This window comes from Entelurus aequoreus, linkage group LG08 (assembly GCF_033978785.1).
Source record: "Entelurus aequoreus isolate RoL-2023_Sb linkage group LG08, RoL_Eaeq_v1.1, whole genome shotgun sequence".
Lineage (NCBI taxonomy): Eukaryota > Metazoa > Chordata > Actinopteri > Syngnathiformes > Syngnathidae > Entelurus > Entelurus aequoreus.
In genome coordinates, this window is record NC_084738.1 from 71,109,198 (window position 1) to 71,126,664 (window position 17,467).

General features: G+C 26.9%; 1 protein-coding gene across 1 annotated transcript in view; it reads left to right on the forward strand.

Moving 5' to 3' along the window:
* Nucleotides 1-17,467, forward strand: part of LOC133656434 (glutamate receptor ionotropic, NMDA 2C-like) — a 180,727-nt gene that overhangs the window by 121,297 nt on the left and 41,963 nt on the right. Inside the window, 2 exon segments of the mRNA XM_062057513.1 lie at nt 12,945-13,031; nt 13,034-13,173. Coding sequence (XP_061913497.1) covers nt 12,945-13,031; nt 13,034-13,173 — 227 coding nt within the window.

A 17,467-nucleotide genomic window follows, 5' to 3' on the forward strand; every position in this document is an offset into this window, starting at 1 on the left:
ACAACAGATGTATACCATAACTTGTAGGTTGACGTTGAGATAAGCATGGAGTCTCTCCTCCAGGATAGAGCTATCACTTTTGCATTCCATAGCCTGAATTTATTGCCTCTTCTCGTGAGAGAGTTAATCCAGTCCACATAAAATATGTCCAACGAAGGCTCCTTAATTTCTTATGGTTTTAACTAGGGATGTCCGATAATGGCTTTTTGCCGATATCCGATATTCCGATATTGTCCAACTCTTTAATTACCGATACCGATATCAACCGATATATGCAGTCGTGGAATTAACACATTATTATGCCTAATTTGGACAACCATGTATGGTGAAGATAAGGTACTTTTTTAAAAATAATAATAAAATAAGATAACTAAATTAAAAACATTTTCTTGAATAAAAAAGAAAGTAAAACAATATAAAAACAGTTACATAGAAACTAGTAATTAATGAAAATGAGTAAAATTAACTGTTAAAGGTTAGTACTATTAGTGGAGCAGCAGCACGCACAATCATGTGTGCTTACGGACTGTATCCCTTGCAGACTGTATTGATATATATTGATATATAATGTAGGAACCAGAATATTAATAACAGAAAGAAATGGGGGGAGGGAGGTTTTTTGGGTTGGTGCACTAATTGTAAGTGTATCTTGTGTTTTTTATGTTGATTTAATTAAAAAAAACAAAAAAAAACAACAAAAAAAACGATACAGATAATTTAAAAAAACGATACCGATAATTTCCGATATTACATTTTAACCATTATTTACTTAAACCTGGGTGGTTCGCTTTCTCCAAGTTGAATATAAACATTCACCACATGTAGAACATAATATGAGTTACTAAATTAACGTCATAGTTATGTTTAACTATTCCTCGTCCTCCAGTGATAATGATACTTGTAAGGAACGTACTTTATTTGTCGCCATGGAGGCGAGGATTAGTGGTTTAGAAGTAGCTGAAACACTGCGGGAAGACGCTTGTAGCGCATTGATTAACCTTTATTGTTAGTTTTGAAGCCAAAATACGTCCATTCTCCCTCTTGTTTCCGCTTGGAAGTGCTCTGTGTGTGTGTGTGTGTGTGTTGACTCACACGCACCACAATGTCAGCACAGCATGCATGAAAAAAAAAAAAGTACTGATATTTTTAAAAGTGTACTTCATTAGTATTATTGGTGTCGGTATACCGTACAACCCTAGCCCGGACACGCCCGGGTTTGGAGCTAATCAATCCCAGCATGCAGGTCTGAAAGGTCATGTTCTACTTTTTTAATTAACGTTCGTCACCACGATAATCGAAGTTAGATGGATGGCGGCGGCGGTGGCCCTTCGCTCGAGCCGCCGCTGGAAGTGTGCAACACGTGAATACCGGCGGCGTGAAATGAGACCCTCAAAACCAATCAATCAATATACAGAAGCCGTGTGGACACGCCCCCCACCCACAAAGCTTGATCATTTAATGACATCATTTCCAGGGGAAATTATTTTAAAAATATTAGGGATGTCCGATAATGGCTTTTTGCCGATATCCGATATGCCGATATTGTCCAAGTCTTTAATTACAGATACCGATATCAACCGATACCGATATCAACCGATATATACAGTCGTGGAATTAACACATTATTATGCCTAATTTGGACAACCAGGTATGGTGAAGATAAGGTACTTTTTTAAAAAAATGAATAAAACAAAATAAGATAAATACATTAAAAACATTGTCTTGAATAAAAAAGAAAGTAAAACAATATAAAAACAGTTACATAGAAACTAGTCATTAATGAACATTTGTAAAATTAGCTGTTAAAGGTTAGTATTATTAGTGGAGCAGCAGCACGCACAATCATGTGTGCTTACGGACTGTATCCCTTGCAGACTGTATTGATATATAATGTAGGAACCAGAATATTAATAACAGAAAGAAACAACCCTTTTGTATGAATGAGTGTAAATGGGGGGAGGGAGGTTTTTTGGGTTGGTGCACTAATTGTAAGTGTATCTTGTGTTTTTTATGTGGATTTAATAATAAAAAAATAGAAAATAAAAAAAATAAAAAAACGATACTGATAATAAAAAAACGATATCGATAATTTCCGATATTACATTTTAACGCATTTATTATCGGCAGACCGATATTATCGGACATCTCTAAAAAATATATTTAAAACCCCCCCGTTGAAGACCTCTGCTGTGTGACATTCTTACCAAAAATGTGCATTTGTGTCAAAATATTGGGGTCTTAATTTTAATGATGCATGCGAATAATTTATTGATTTTAAATTGAATTTAAAAATAAATGTTTGATAGAACTAATTAGAATGATCTATAAATATTATAATTTAAATGACAAAAAAATACATTATTTTAGAATTTTTCAAATATTTTTTTTAATTTGGAAAAAATAAATGTTTTTAAAAAAAATTTTCAAGACTTTTAAAGGGTACATATTATGCAACATTAACTTTTCTTACCCATTGGTACAATAGAACCTCAATGTACGAACTTAATTGGTTAGTAATTGGGTTCGTAAATTGAAATGTTTGTATAAAGAAGCACATTTCTCCGTAATAAAACAATTTCAATATAGATAATGGGTTCCAGTCTCGACAAAAGTCCATATTTTATTAAAGGTTTGTACACTTTGAACACAATATAAAGTGCTACTGTATATCATACAAACATGACAGGGAGGTGATTGATCAACTTTCTTTTTATTAACAAGTCAAAACAACAATGACAAGCTGAACAGTCCTCTGTATGCCCCGTCTGCCAACATGCACACACACCTTTAGTGCCCTCACAAACGATCAGCAATCACAAAAATCCTTAACTTCAACAACCATATTGCTACAAAAATACAACAATTTTAGAAAGTAAAAGCCACTTCCATTAACATCGGCAAAGGAGGAGCTGTCAGGAAAGGAGCAGAAGGGAGAGGCCGTGTGTGTGTGTGTGTGTGTGTGTGTGTGTGTGTGTGTGTGTGTGTGTGTGTGTGTGTGTGTGTGTGTGTGTGTGTGTGTGTGTGTGTGTGTGTGTGTGTGTGTGTGTGTGTGTGTGTGTGTGTGTGTGTGTGTGTGTGTGTGTGTGTGTGTGTGTGTGTGTGTGTGTGTGTGTGTGCTCTTGGAAGGTAGAGGTAGTCTTCCACTGTGAAATAAATCCACTTTGGCATATTTTTTCCAGAAAAGTGCGGTCTCATCACAATTAAAACGTGTTGTGGTAGGAAGCCTCCTTCGTAGATTCTTCCATACTCAGCAGTTAAAATTTAGTCACACATTTTGTTATTATTGTTTTCAATTAAATCTCTAGATCAACTTTCGATCTGTCCGTCAATTATACGTTTTTATGATTAAAAAAAATCTATATATTTTTAATGCTTTTTTTTTTTTTAATGGCAAACACACAAAATATATAATATTTTCCTCCCAATATATTTCAAAGTCAAATATTTAATGTAAAGTAATTGGAGCCTGAAATAGGTCAATAATTCCTAAAACATTTGATTTTTTATTTATTATAATTTTTTGAACAATGACAGTTTAATTAAAAAAAAAAATCAGACTAAAATTCTTAGGGACCCAAAAGGGTTAAAAAATAAGTCATACATTTGTTTTAATTTTTTTTTTAACGCTCAACTCGAGATCAACTTTTGATCTATCCGTCAATTATAAGTTTTTAATGATATTTAAAGTTTTTTTAAGCCCTTTGTATCATAGAAAACGTAGTTTTTTATGACAAATGCACAAAATATGCAATATTTTCAACAAAAAATATTTAAAAGTGGAATATTTCATTACATTCACTATTATTGTTTGAGCAATAACAGTTTTTTATTTAAAACAAAACAAAACAAAACTAAAACAATACAAATAAAATTCCCCCTCTTATTGAGGTATGACAGTTTTTAATACAAAAAAAATCTTAACAAAAATTCTCAGGGATACAAAAGTGAGTGTAGAAAAAAGTCATACTTTTTTTTTTTAAATTGTTTTTATTTTCAACGCTTAAATTTCTAGAGCAACTTCTGATCTATTTGTCAATTGTCAATTTGTATTATTCTTATAGTTTTTTAATGCCCTTTTTGTAACAGAATACTTAGTTTTTTTTATGCCAAAAAATATTTCAAAGTGGAATATTTATTGTGAAGTAATAGGAACCTTAAAAAGTGAATAATTCATTAACATCCATTTTGATTCATTATAAATTTTTGAGCTCTGATAGTTTTTAATATAAAAAAAAAAACAACTAAAATTATCAGGCATCCAAAAGGGATTCATTATTATTTTTGAGCTATATAATTATTATTATTTTTTAAATCCAACTAAAATTTTCTGGTATCCAAAAGCGATTCACTAAATAAATTGTTAAAAATAAGTCATACTTTAATTTGTATTTTCTTTATTTTTAACGCTTAACTCTCTAGATCAACTTCGGATCAATCCGTCGATTACACGTTTGTATAATGTTTTTATGTTTGTTTTATACCCTGTTTGTCATAAAACAAATGTTTTATGGCAAAAACACAACATATGCAATATTTTCCCCCAAAAATATATATTTTCATTATTATTATTTTTTGAGCAATAACACTTTTTAATTAAAAAAAAATTAAAATAAACTAAAGTGCTCAGGGATCCAAAAGTGATCCACTCATTAAAGTGTAAAAAAAAGTCATACATTTTTTAAATTGTTTTTCTTTTCAATGCTTACATTTTCTAGATTAACTTCTGATCTATCTGTCAATTTCTCAATAAATTTGTATTATTCTTATGGTTTTTTAATGCCCTTTTTGTAACTGAAAACTTTGTTTTTTATGGTGAACACAAATTATTCCCCCAAATAATATTTCAAAGTGGAATATTTATAGTGAAGTAATAGGAACCTTAAAAAGTGAATAATTAATAAACATTCATTTTAAATCATTATTAATTTTTGAGCTCTGACAGTTTTTAATATATAAAAAAAAATCACTAAAATTACCAGGCATCCAAAAGGGATTCATTATTATTTTTTGAGCTATATAAAAAGGTTTAGTTTTTTTTAAAATCCAACTAAAATTCTCTGGCATCCAAAAGGGATTCACTAAATAATTTGTTAAAAATAAGTCATACATTAATTTGTATTTTCTTTATTTTTAACACTTAAATCTCTAGATCAACTTCGGATCAATTATTGTTTTGAGCAATAACAGTTTTTAATTAAAAAAAAACAAAAAAACAACTAAAGTTTCAGGGATCCAAAAGTGTAAAGTGTAAAAAAAAGTAATACATTTTTTAAATTGTTTTTATTTTCAACGCCTACATTTCTAGATTAACTACCGATCTATTTGTCAATTTGTCAATACATTTGTATTAAACACAAATTATTCCCCCCAACAAATATTTCAAAGTGGAATATTTATTGTGAAGTAATAGGAACCTTAAAAAGTCAATAATTCATAAACATTCATTTTGATTCATTATTATTTTTTGAGCTCTGACAGTTTTTAATATAAAAAAAAAAAAATCACTAAAATTAACAGGCATCCAAAATGGATTCATTATTATTTTTTGAGCTACAAAAAAAAAAAAAAAAATACAACTAAAATCCTCTGGCATCCAAAAGGGATTCACTAAAAAAAAATATTAAACATAAGTTATACTTTAATTTGTATTTTCTTTATTTTTTCATCAGTAACAGTTTTTAATTAACAAAAAAAAAAACTTAAATTCTCAGGGATCCAAAAGTGAACCACTCATTAAAGTGTAAAAAAAAGTTGTTTCTATTTTAAACGCCTACATTTCTAGATTAACTTCCGATCTATTTGTCAATAAATTTGTATTATTCTTATAGTTTTGTAATGCCCTTTTTCTAACAGAAAACACAAATTATTCCCCCCCCAAAAATATTTCAAAGTGGAATATTTATTGTGAAGTAATAGGAACCTTAAAAAGTGAATTATTCATAAACATTCATTTTGATTCATTATTAATTTTTGAGCTCTGACAGTTTTTAATACATTAAAAAAAAATCACTAAAATTACCAGGCATCCAAAAGGGATTCATTATTATTTTTTGAGCTATATAAAAATGTTTAGTTTTTTTTTTAAATCCAACTAATATTCTCTGGCATCCAAAAGGGATTCACTAAATAAATTGTTAAAAATAAGTCATACTTTAATTTGTATTTTCTTTATTTTTAACACTTAACATCTTAAATCTCTAGATCAACTTTTATTTTTTTGAGCAATAACAGTTTTTAATAAAAAAAAAACAAAAAAACAACTAAAGTTTCAAGGATCCAAAAGTGTAAAGTGTAAAAAAAAGTAATACATTTTTTAAATTGTTTTTATTTTCAATGCCTACATTTCTAGATTAACTACCGATCTATTTGTCAATTTCTCAATACATTTGTATTAAACACAAATTATTCCCCCCCAAAAATATTTCAAAGTGGAATATTTATTGTGAAGTAATAGGAACCTTAAAAAGTGAATAATTCATAAACATTGATTTTGATTCATTATTAATTTTTGAGCTCTGACAGTTTTTAATATAAAAAAAAAAATCACTAAAATGATCAGGCATCCAAAATGGATTCATTATTATTTTTTGAGCTATAAAAAAAAAATTAAAAAAAATACAACTAAAATTCTCTGGCATCCAAAAGGGATTCACTAAATAAAATATTAAACATAAGTTATACTTTAATTTGTATTTTCTTTATTTTTTGAGCAGTAACAATTTTTAATTAACAAAAAAAAAAAAACTTAAATTCTCAGGGATCCAAAAGTGAACCACTCATTAAAGTGTAAAAAAATGTTATTTCTATTTTAAACGCCTACATTTCTAGATTAACTTCCGATCTATTTGTCAATAAATTTTTATTATTCTTATAGTTTTTTAATGCCCTTTTTGTAACAGAAAACACAAATTATTCCCCCCCAAAAAATATTTCAAAGTGGAATATTTATTGTGAAGTAATAGGAACCTTAAAAAGTCAATAATTCATAAACATTCATTTTGATTCATTATTAATTTTTGAGCTCTGACAGTTTTTAATATAAAAAAAAAAAATCACTAAAATTATCAGGCATCCAAAATTGATTCATTATTATTTTTTGAGCTATATATATAAAAAAAAACAAACAACTAAAATCCTCTGGCATCCAAAAGGGATTCACTAAATAAAATATTAAACATAAGTTATACTTTAATTTTTAATTTTTTAATTTTTTGAGCAGTAACAGTTTTTAATTAACAAAAAAAACCAACTTAAATTCTCAGGGATCCAAAAGTGAAGCACTCATTAAAGTGTAAAAAAAAGTTGTTTTTATTTTCAACGCCTACATTTCTAGATTAACTTCCGATCTATTTGTCAATTTGTCAATACATTTGTATTAAACACAAATTATTCCCCCCCGAAAATATTTCAAAGTGGAATATTTATTGTGAAGTAATAGGAACCTTAAAAAGTCAATAATTCATAAACATTCATTTTGATTCATTATTAATTTTTGAGCTCTGACAGTTTTTAATATAAAAAAAAAAATCACTAAAATTATCAGGCATCCAAAATGGATTCATTATTATTTTTTGAGCTATATATAAAAAAAAAAAAAAAACTAAAATCCTCTGGCATCCAAAAGGGGTTCACTAAATAAAATATTAAACATAAATTAAACTTTAATTTGTATTTTCTTTATTTTTTGAGCAGTAACAGTTTTTAATTAACAAAAAAACAAAAACTTAAATTCTCAGGGATCCAACTCATTAAAATGTAAAAAAAAGTGTTTTTTTATTTTCAACGCCTACATTTCTAGATTAACTTCCGATCTATTTGTCAATACATTTGTATTATTCTTATAGTTTTTTAATGCCCTTTTTGTAACAGAAAACACTAATTATTCCCCCCCAAAAATATTTCAAAGTGGAATATTTATTGTGAAGTAATAGGAACCTTAAACAGTCAATAATTCATAAACATTCATTTTGATTCATTATTATTTTTTGAGCTCTGACAGTTTTTAATATAAAAAAAATTAAAAATCACTAAAATGATCAGGCATCCAAAATGGATTCATTATTATTTTTTGAGCTACAAAAAAAAAAAAATACATATATAACTAAAATCCTCTGGCATCCAAAAGGGATTCACTAAATAAAATATTAAACATAAGTTAAACTTTAATTTGTATTTTCTTTATTTTTTGAGCAGTAACAGTTTTTAAGTAACAAAAAAAAAAAAAACTTAAATTCTCAGGGATCCAAAAGTGAACCACTCATTAAAGTGTAAAAAAAAGTTGTTTTTTATTTTCAACGCCTACATTTCTAGATTAACTTCCGATCTATTTGTCAATAAATTTGTATTATTCTTATAGTTTTTTAATGCCCTTTTTCTAACAGAAAACACTAATTATTCCCCCCCAAAAAAATATTTCAAAGTGGAATATTTATTGTGAAGTAATAGGAACCTTAAAAAGTCAATAATTCTTAAACATTCATTTTGATTCATTATTAATTTTTGAGCTCTGACAGTTTTTAATATAAAAAAAAAAAAATCACTACAATTATCAGGCATCCAAAATGGATTCATTATTATTTTTTGAGCTATAAAAAAAATAAAATAAAATACAACTAAAATCCTCTGGCATCCAAAAGGGATTCACTAAATAAAATATTAAACATAAGTTATACTTTAATTTGTATTTTCTTTATTTTTTGAGCAGTAACAGTTTTTAATTAACAAAAAAAAACAAACTTAAATTCTCAGGGATCCAAAAGTGAACCACTCATTAAAGTGTAAAAAAAAGTTGTTTTTATTTTAAACGCCTACATTTCTAGATTAACTTCCGCTCTATTTGTCAATAAATTTGCATTATTCTTATAGATTTTTAATGCCCTTTTTGTAACAGAAAACACTAATTATTCCCCCCAAAAAATATTTCAAAGTGGAATATTTATTGTGAAGTAATAGGAACCTTAAAAAGTGAATAATTCATAAACATTCATTTTGATTCATTATTATTTTTTGAGCTCTGACAGTTTTTAATATAAAAAAAAAATCACTAAAATTATCAGGCATCCAAAATGGATTCATTATTATTTTTTGAGCTATAAAATTTTTTTTAAAAAAAATACAACTAAAATTCTCTGGCATCCAAAAGGGATTCACTAAATAAAATATTAAACATAAGTTATACTTTAATTTATATTTTCTTTATTTGTTGAGCAGTAACAGTTTTTAATTAACAAAAAAAAAAAATTAAATTCTCAGGGATCCAAAAGTGAACCACTCATTAAAGTGTAAAAAAAAGTTGTTTTTATTTTAAACGCCTACATTTCTAGATTAACTTCCGATCTATTTGTCAATACATTTGTATTATTCTTATAGTTTTTTAATGCCCTTTTTGTAACAGAAAACACTAATTATTCCCCCCAAAAAATATTTAAAAGTGGAATATTTATTGTGAAGTAATAGTAACCATAAAAAGTGAATAATTCATAAACATTCATTTTGATTCATTATTAATTTTTGAGCTCTGACAGTTTTTAATATATAAAAAAAAAATCACTAAAATTACCAGGCATCCAAAAGGGATTCATTATTATTTTTTGAGCTATATAAAAATGTTTAGTTTTTTTTAAATCCAACTAAAATTCTCTGGCATCCAAAAGGGATTCACTAAATAAATTGTTAAAAATAAGTCATACTTTAATTTGTATTTTCTTTATTTTTAACACTTAAATCTCTAGATCAACTTCGGATCAATTATTTTTTGAGCAATAACAGTTTTTAATTTAAAAAAAACAAAAAAACAACTAAAGTTTCAGAGATCCAAAAGTGTAAAGTGTAAAAAAAAGTAATACATTTTTTAAATTGTTTTTATTTTCAACGCCTACATTTCTAGATTAACTACCGATCTATTTGTCAATTTGTCAATACATTTGTATTAAACACAAATTATTCCCCCCAAAAAATATATCAAAGTGGAATATCTATTGTGAAGTAATAGGAACCTTAAAAAGTCAATAATTCATAAACATTCATTTTGATTCATTATTATTTTTTGAGCTCTGACAGTTTTTAATATAAAAAAAAAAAATCACTAAAATTATCAGGCATCCAAAATGGATTCATTATTATTTTTTGAGCTATAAAAAAAACAAAAAAAAAACAACTAAAATCCTCTGGCATCCAAAAGGGATTCACTAAATAAAATATTAAACATAAGTTATACTTTAATTTGTATTTTTTGTATTTTATTTTTTGAGCAGTAACAGTTTTTAATTAACAAAAAAAAACCAACATAAATTCTCAGGGATCCAAAAGTGAACCACTCATTAAAGAGTAAAAAAAAGTTGTTTTTTATTTTCAACGCCTACATTTCTAGATTAACTTCCGATCTATTTTTCAATACATTTGTATTATTCTTATAGTTTTTTAATGCCCTTTTTGTAACAGAAAACACTAATTATTCCCCCCAAAAAATATTTCAAAGTGGAATATTTATTGTGAAGTAATAGGAACCTTAAAAAGTGAATAATTCATAAACATTCATTTTAAATCATTATTAATTTTTGAGCTCTGACAGTTTTTAATATATAAAAAAAAAATCACTAAAATTACCAGGCATCCAAAAGGGATTCATTATTATTTTTTGAGCTATATAAAAATGTTTAGTTTTTTTTAAATCCAACTAAAATTCTCTGGGATTCACTAAATAATTTGTTAAAAATAAGTCATACTTTAATTTGTATTTTCTTTATTTTTAACACTTAAATCTCTAGATCAACTTCGGATCAATTATTTTTTTGAGCAATAACAGTTTTTAATTGAAAAAAAACAAAAAAACAACTAAAGTATCAGAGATCCAAAAGTGTAAAGTGTAAAAAAAAGTAATACATTTTTTAAATTGTTTTTATTTTCAACGCCTACATTTCTAGATTAACTACCGATCTATTTGTCAATTTGTCAATACATTTGTATTAAACACAAATTATTCCCCCCCAAAAATATATCAAAGTGGAATATCTATTGTGAAGTAATAGGAACCTTAACAAGTCAATAATTCATAAACATTCATTTTGATTCATTATTATTTTTTGAGCTCTGACAGTTTTTAATATAAAAAAAAAAATCACTAAAATTATCAGGCATCCAAAATGGATTAATTATTATTTTTTCAGCTATAAAAAAAAATAAAAAATACAACTAAAATCCTCTGGCATCCAAAAGGGATTCACTAAATAAAATATTAAACATAAGTTATACTTTAATTTGTATTTTCTTTATTTTTTGAGCAGTAACAGTTTTTAATTAACAAAAAAAAACAACTTAAATTCTCAGGGATCCAAAAGTGAACCACTCATTAAAGTGTAAAAAAAAGTTGTTTTTATTTTCAACGCCTACATTTCTCGATTAACTTCCGCTCTATTTGTCAATAAATTTGTATTATTCTTATAGATTTTTAATGCCCTTTTTGTAACAGAAAACACTAATTATTCCCCCCAAAAAATATTTCAAAGTGGAATATTTATTGTGAAGTAATAGGAACCTTAAAAAGTGAATAATTCATAAACATTCATTTTGATTCATTATTATTTTTTGAGCTCTGACAGTTTTTAATATAAAAAAAAAATCACTAAAATTATCAGGCATCCAAAATGGATTCATTATTTTTTGAGCTATAAAAAAAAATTAAAAAAAATACAACTAAAATTCTCTGGCATCCAAAAGGGATTCACTAAATAAAATATTAAACATAAGTTATACTTTAATTTATATTTTCTTTATTTGTTGAGCAGTAACAGTTTTTAATTAACAAAAAAAAAAAACAACTTAAATTCTCAGGGATCCAAAAGTGAACCACTCATTAAAGTGTAAAAAAAAGTTGTTTCTATTTTAAACGCCTACATTTCTAGATTAACTTCCGATCTATTTGTCAATAAATTTGTATTATTCTTATAGTTTTTTAATGCCCTTTTTGTAACAGAAAACACAAATTATTCCCCCCCAAAAAATATTTCAAAGTGGAATATTTATTGTGAAGTAATAGGAACCTTAAAAAGTCAATAATTCATAAACATTCATTTTGATTCATTATTATTTTTTGAGCTCTGACAGTTTTTAATATAAAAAAAAAAATCACTAAAATTATCAGGCATCCAAAATTGATTCATTATTATTTTTTGAGCTATATATATAAAAAAAAAATACAACTAAAATCCTCTGGCATCCAAAAGGGATTCACTAAATAAAATATTAAACATAAGTTATACTTTAATTTGTATTTTCTTTGTTTTTTGGTCAGTAACAGTTTTTAATTAACAAAAAAAACCAACTTAAATTCTCAGGGATCCAAAAGTGATCCACTCATTAAAGTGTAAAAAAAAGTTGTTTTTATTTTAAACGCCTACATTTCTAGATTAACTTCCGATCTATTTGTCAATACATTTGTATTATTCTTATAGTTTTTTAATGCCCTTTTTCTAACAGAAAACACTAATTATTCCCCCCCCCAAAAAAAATTTCAAAGTGGAATATTTATTGTGAAGTAATAGGAACCTTAAAAAGTGAATTATTCATAAACATTCATTTTGATTCATTATTAATTTTTGAGCTATTATTTAAAAAAAAAAAAAACAACAACCACATTTCTCAGTCATCCAAAAGGGATTCACTCAATAAATTGTTAAAAATAAGTCATACTTTAATTTTTATTTACTTTATTTTCAACGCTTAAATCTCGAGATCAACTTCAGATGAATTTGTGGATTATATGTATATTATTATAATGTTTTTTTATATAACGGCACAACATTTTCCCCACAAAAAATACACTTATTTCATTTTGTTAGGCGTGTGTTTATAAAATTGTGCTGACTGTTCAGTCATTATTTCCTTCTATTAAGAATGAGTAAATATCGATATTTTACACGTGTAATTATGTTGTTGTGCGTGCGCAGCCCCGGGCGGCCCCACCTTCACCATCGGCAAGTCGGTGTGGCTGCTGTGGGGCATCGTCTTCAACAACTCGGTGCCCATCGAGAACCCAAGGGCACCACCAGCAAGATCATGGTGCTGATCTGGGCCTTCTTCGCCGTCATCTTCCTGGCCTCCTACACCGCCAACCTGGCCGCCTTCATGATCCAGGAGCAGTACATCGACACGGTCTCGGGGCTCTCGGACAAGAAGGTAAGAAGCCGGGTCCCGTCAGGGGGTGAGAGGGGGGTGCAGAGGCACGTGAAGACGGCACGGCGCCGTCGATAAACTAATCAATGGCTGACTTTGGTCTAACCGTGGGCTTTTGTCTCCAGTGTTTGTCCATCAATAGTCCGCCCCCGGGTGGTCCCCCTTTCTCATCCATCGCTGAATAAATGTCAACTGCGTTGTTCACAAACAAGGTTTGGTGCAGATCTGGATAAAGGTGCAGATGGAGGATTTTTACAGATGCAGGAACAGGGCGTATGTCAGTTGACCGCCACCTAGCTCGAGATGTCCAATTTATCAATCGATCAATCAATGTTTACTTACATAGCCCTAAATCAGTGTTTTTCAACATTTTTAGAGACGAGGCACATTTTTTGCGTTGAAAAAATGCGGAGGCACACCACCAGCAGAAATCGTTAAAAAAAGGAAACTCGGTTGACTGTAAAAAGTCGTCGTCGCAATTGTTGGGTATGACTTTAAAGCATAACCAAGCATGCATCAATATAGCTCTTGTCTCAAAGTAGGTGTACTGTCACCCCCTGTCACATCACACCCGGATTTATTGGAGTTTTTTGCTGTTTTCCTGTGTGGAGTGTTTTAGTTCTCCTATTTTGGTGGCTTTTTCTCTTTTTTTGGTATTTTCCTGTAAGCAGTGTCATGTCTTCCTTTGAGCGATATTTCCCGCATCTACTTTGTTTTAGCGATCGAGAATATTTCAGTTGTTTTTAATCCTTCTTTGTGGGGACATTGTTGATTGTCATGTCATGTTCGGATGTACATTTTCTTTGCTCCACAGTAAGTCTTTGCTGTCGTCCAGCATTCTGTTTTTCTTTACTTTGCAGCCAGTTCGGTTTTAGTGTTGTTCTGCATAGCCTTCCCTAAGCTTCAATGGCTTTTCTTAGGGGCACTCCCCCTTTGTTTATTTTTGGTTTAAGAATTAGGCACCTTTTTACCTGTTAAAATAAGTCATACTTTAATTTTTATTTTCTCTAGATCAACTTCAGATCAATCCGTCGATTATAAGTTTGTATAATGTTTTATGTTTGTTTTATACCCCTTTTGTCATACAACACTTGTTTTATGGCAACAACACCAAATATGCAATTATTTCCCCAAAATAATATTCCAAAGTGGAATATTTGATTATATTCATTTAAAAAATTTTTTTTTTTAAATCCATCTAAAATTCTCTAAATTGTTTTATACCCCTTTTGTCATATATCACTTGTTTTATGGCAAAAACACAAAATATGCAATATTTTCCCCATAAAAATATTTCAAAGTGGAATATTTGATTATATTCATAAAAAATAAATATATATAAAAATAAAAAAATCCAACTAAAATTCTAAAAAAAAAATGTATACCCATTTTGTCATAGAACACTGTTTTATGGCAAAAACACCAAATATGCAATATTTTCCCCAAAAAATATTTAAAAGTAGAATATTTGATTATATTCATTAAAAAAAAAAACTAAAATAAAAATAAAAAATCCAACTAAAATTCTCTAAAATTGTTTTATACCCTTTTGTCATAGAACACTTGTTTTATGGCAAAAACACAAAATATGCAATATTTTACCCCAAAAAATATTTCAAAGTGGAATATTTGATTATATTCATTTTAAAAAATAAAAAATTAAAAATCCAACTAAAACTCTCTAAAATTGTTTATACCCCTTTTGTCATAGAACACTTGTTTTATGGCAAAAACAAAAAATATGCAATATTTTCCCCAAAAAAAATATTTCAAAGTGGAATATTTGATTATATTCATAAAAAAATAAATATATATAAAATAAAAAATCCAACTAAAATTCTAAAAAAAAAATGTATGCCCATTTTGTCATCGAACACTGTTTTATGGCAAAAACACCAACTATGCAATATTTTCCCCAAAAAATATTTAAAAGTAGAATATTTGATTATATTCATAAAAAAAACCCCAAATATAAAAATAAAAAATCCAACAAAAATTCTCTAAAATTGTTTTATACCCCTTTTGTCATAGAACACTTGTTTTATGGCAAAAACACAAAATATGCAATATTTTACCCCAAAAAATATTTCAAAGTGGAATATTTGATTATATTCATTAAAAAAAAAAAAAAAATTAAAAATCCAACTAAAATTCTCTAAAATTGTTTTATACCCCTTTTGTCATATATCATTTGTTTTATGGCAAAAACAAAAAATATGCAATATTTTCCCCAAAACAATATTTCAAAGTGGAATATTTGATTATATTCATAAAAAAATAAGTATATATAAAAATAAAAAATCCAACTAAAATTCTAAAAAAAAAAATGTATACCCATTTTGTCATAGAACACTGTTTTATGGCAAAAACACCAAATATGCAATATTTTCCCCAAAAAATATTTAAAAGTAGAATATTTTATTATATTCATAAAAAAACCAAAAACAAATATAAAAATAAAAAATCCAACTAAAATTCTCTAAAATTGTTTTATACCCCTTTTGTCATAGAACACTTGTTTTATGGCAAAAACACAAAATATGCAATATTTTCCCCAAAAAATATTTCAAAGTGGAATATTTGATTATATTCATTTAAAAAATAAATATATATATATATATATATATATATATATATATATATATATATATATATATATATATATATATATATATATATATATATATATATATATATATTATATATATATATATATATATATATATATATATATATATATATATATATATATATATATAAAACCAACTAAAATTCTCTAAAATTGTTTTATACCCCTTTTGTCATAGAACACTTGTTTTATGGCAAAAACACAAAATATGCAATATTTTCCCCAAAAAATATTTCAAAGTGGAATATTTGAATATATTCATATAAAAAATTAAAAATCCTACTTAAATTCTCAAAAATAGTTTTATAAACCTTTTGTCATAGAAAACTTGTTTTATGGCAAGAACACAAAATATGCAATATTTTCCCCAAAAAATATTTCAAAGTGGAATATTTGATTATATTCATAACAAAAATAAAAAATAAAAAATCCAACTTAAATTCTCAAAAATAATTGTATACGCTTTTTGTCATAGAAAACTTGTTTTTAGGCAAAAACACAAAATATGCAATATTTTCCCCAAAAAATATTTCAAAGTGGAATATTTAATTATATTCATAACATTTTTTTAAAAAATTTAAATAAAAAATCCAACTAAAATTCTCTAAATTTGTTTTATACCCCTTTTGTCATATAACACTTGTTTTATGGCAAAAACACAAAATATGCAATATTTTCCCCAAAAAATATTTCAAAGTGGAATATTTGATTATATTCATATAAAAAATAAAAAATCCAACTTAAATTCTCAAAAATAGTTTTATGCCCCTTTTGTCATAGAACACTTGTTTTATGGCAAAAACACAAAATATGCAATATTTTCCCCAAAAAATATTTCAAAGTGGAATATTTGATTATATTCATAACAAAAATAAAAAATCCAACTTAAATTCTCAAAAATAGTTTTATAAACATTTTGTCATAGAAAACTTGTTTTATGGCAAGAACACAAAATATGCAATATTTTCCCAAAAAAATATTTCAAAGTGGAATATTTGAATGTATTCATATAAAAAATAAAAAATCCAACTTAAATCCTCAAAAATAGTTTTATAAACCTTTTGTCATAGAAAATTTGTTTTATGGCAAGAACACAAAATATGCAATATTTTCCCCAAAAAATATTTCAAAGTGGAATATTTGATTATATTCATAACAAAAATAAAAAATAAAAAATCCAACTTAAATTCTCAAAAATAATTTTATACCCCTTTTGTCATAGAAAACTTGTTTTTAGGCAAAAACACAAAATATGTAATATTTTCCCCAAAAAATATTTCAAAGTGGAATATTTTTATTATATTCATAAAAAAATAAAAAAATACAAATAAAAAATCCAACTAAAACTCTCTCAAATTGTTTTGTACCCCTTTTGTCATAGAAAATGGCAAAAACACTTTTCCCCTCCCCCCAAAAAAATTCTAAGTGGAATATTTGCCATGAAATAATTGGAGCCTCAAATACTTCATGACAACATTGATTTTGAGTCATTATTATTTTCTGAACAGTGCCAGTTTTAAAGACACAAAAACAACCCCAATTGCAGCTCTGTGTTATTAGAGTCAACATTTTGTTACATTTTATGTTTTTTTTTTTTTAAATAGTATTTTTAGAATGCGCTGCGACCGTTAAAAAAAAAATTCCCGGGGGTTTGAAATCTGGACAGGG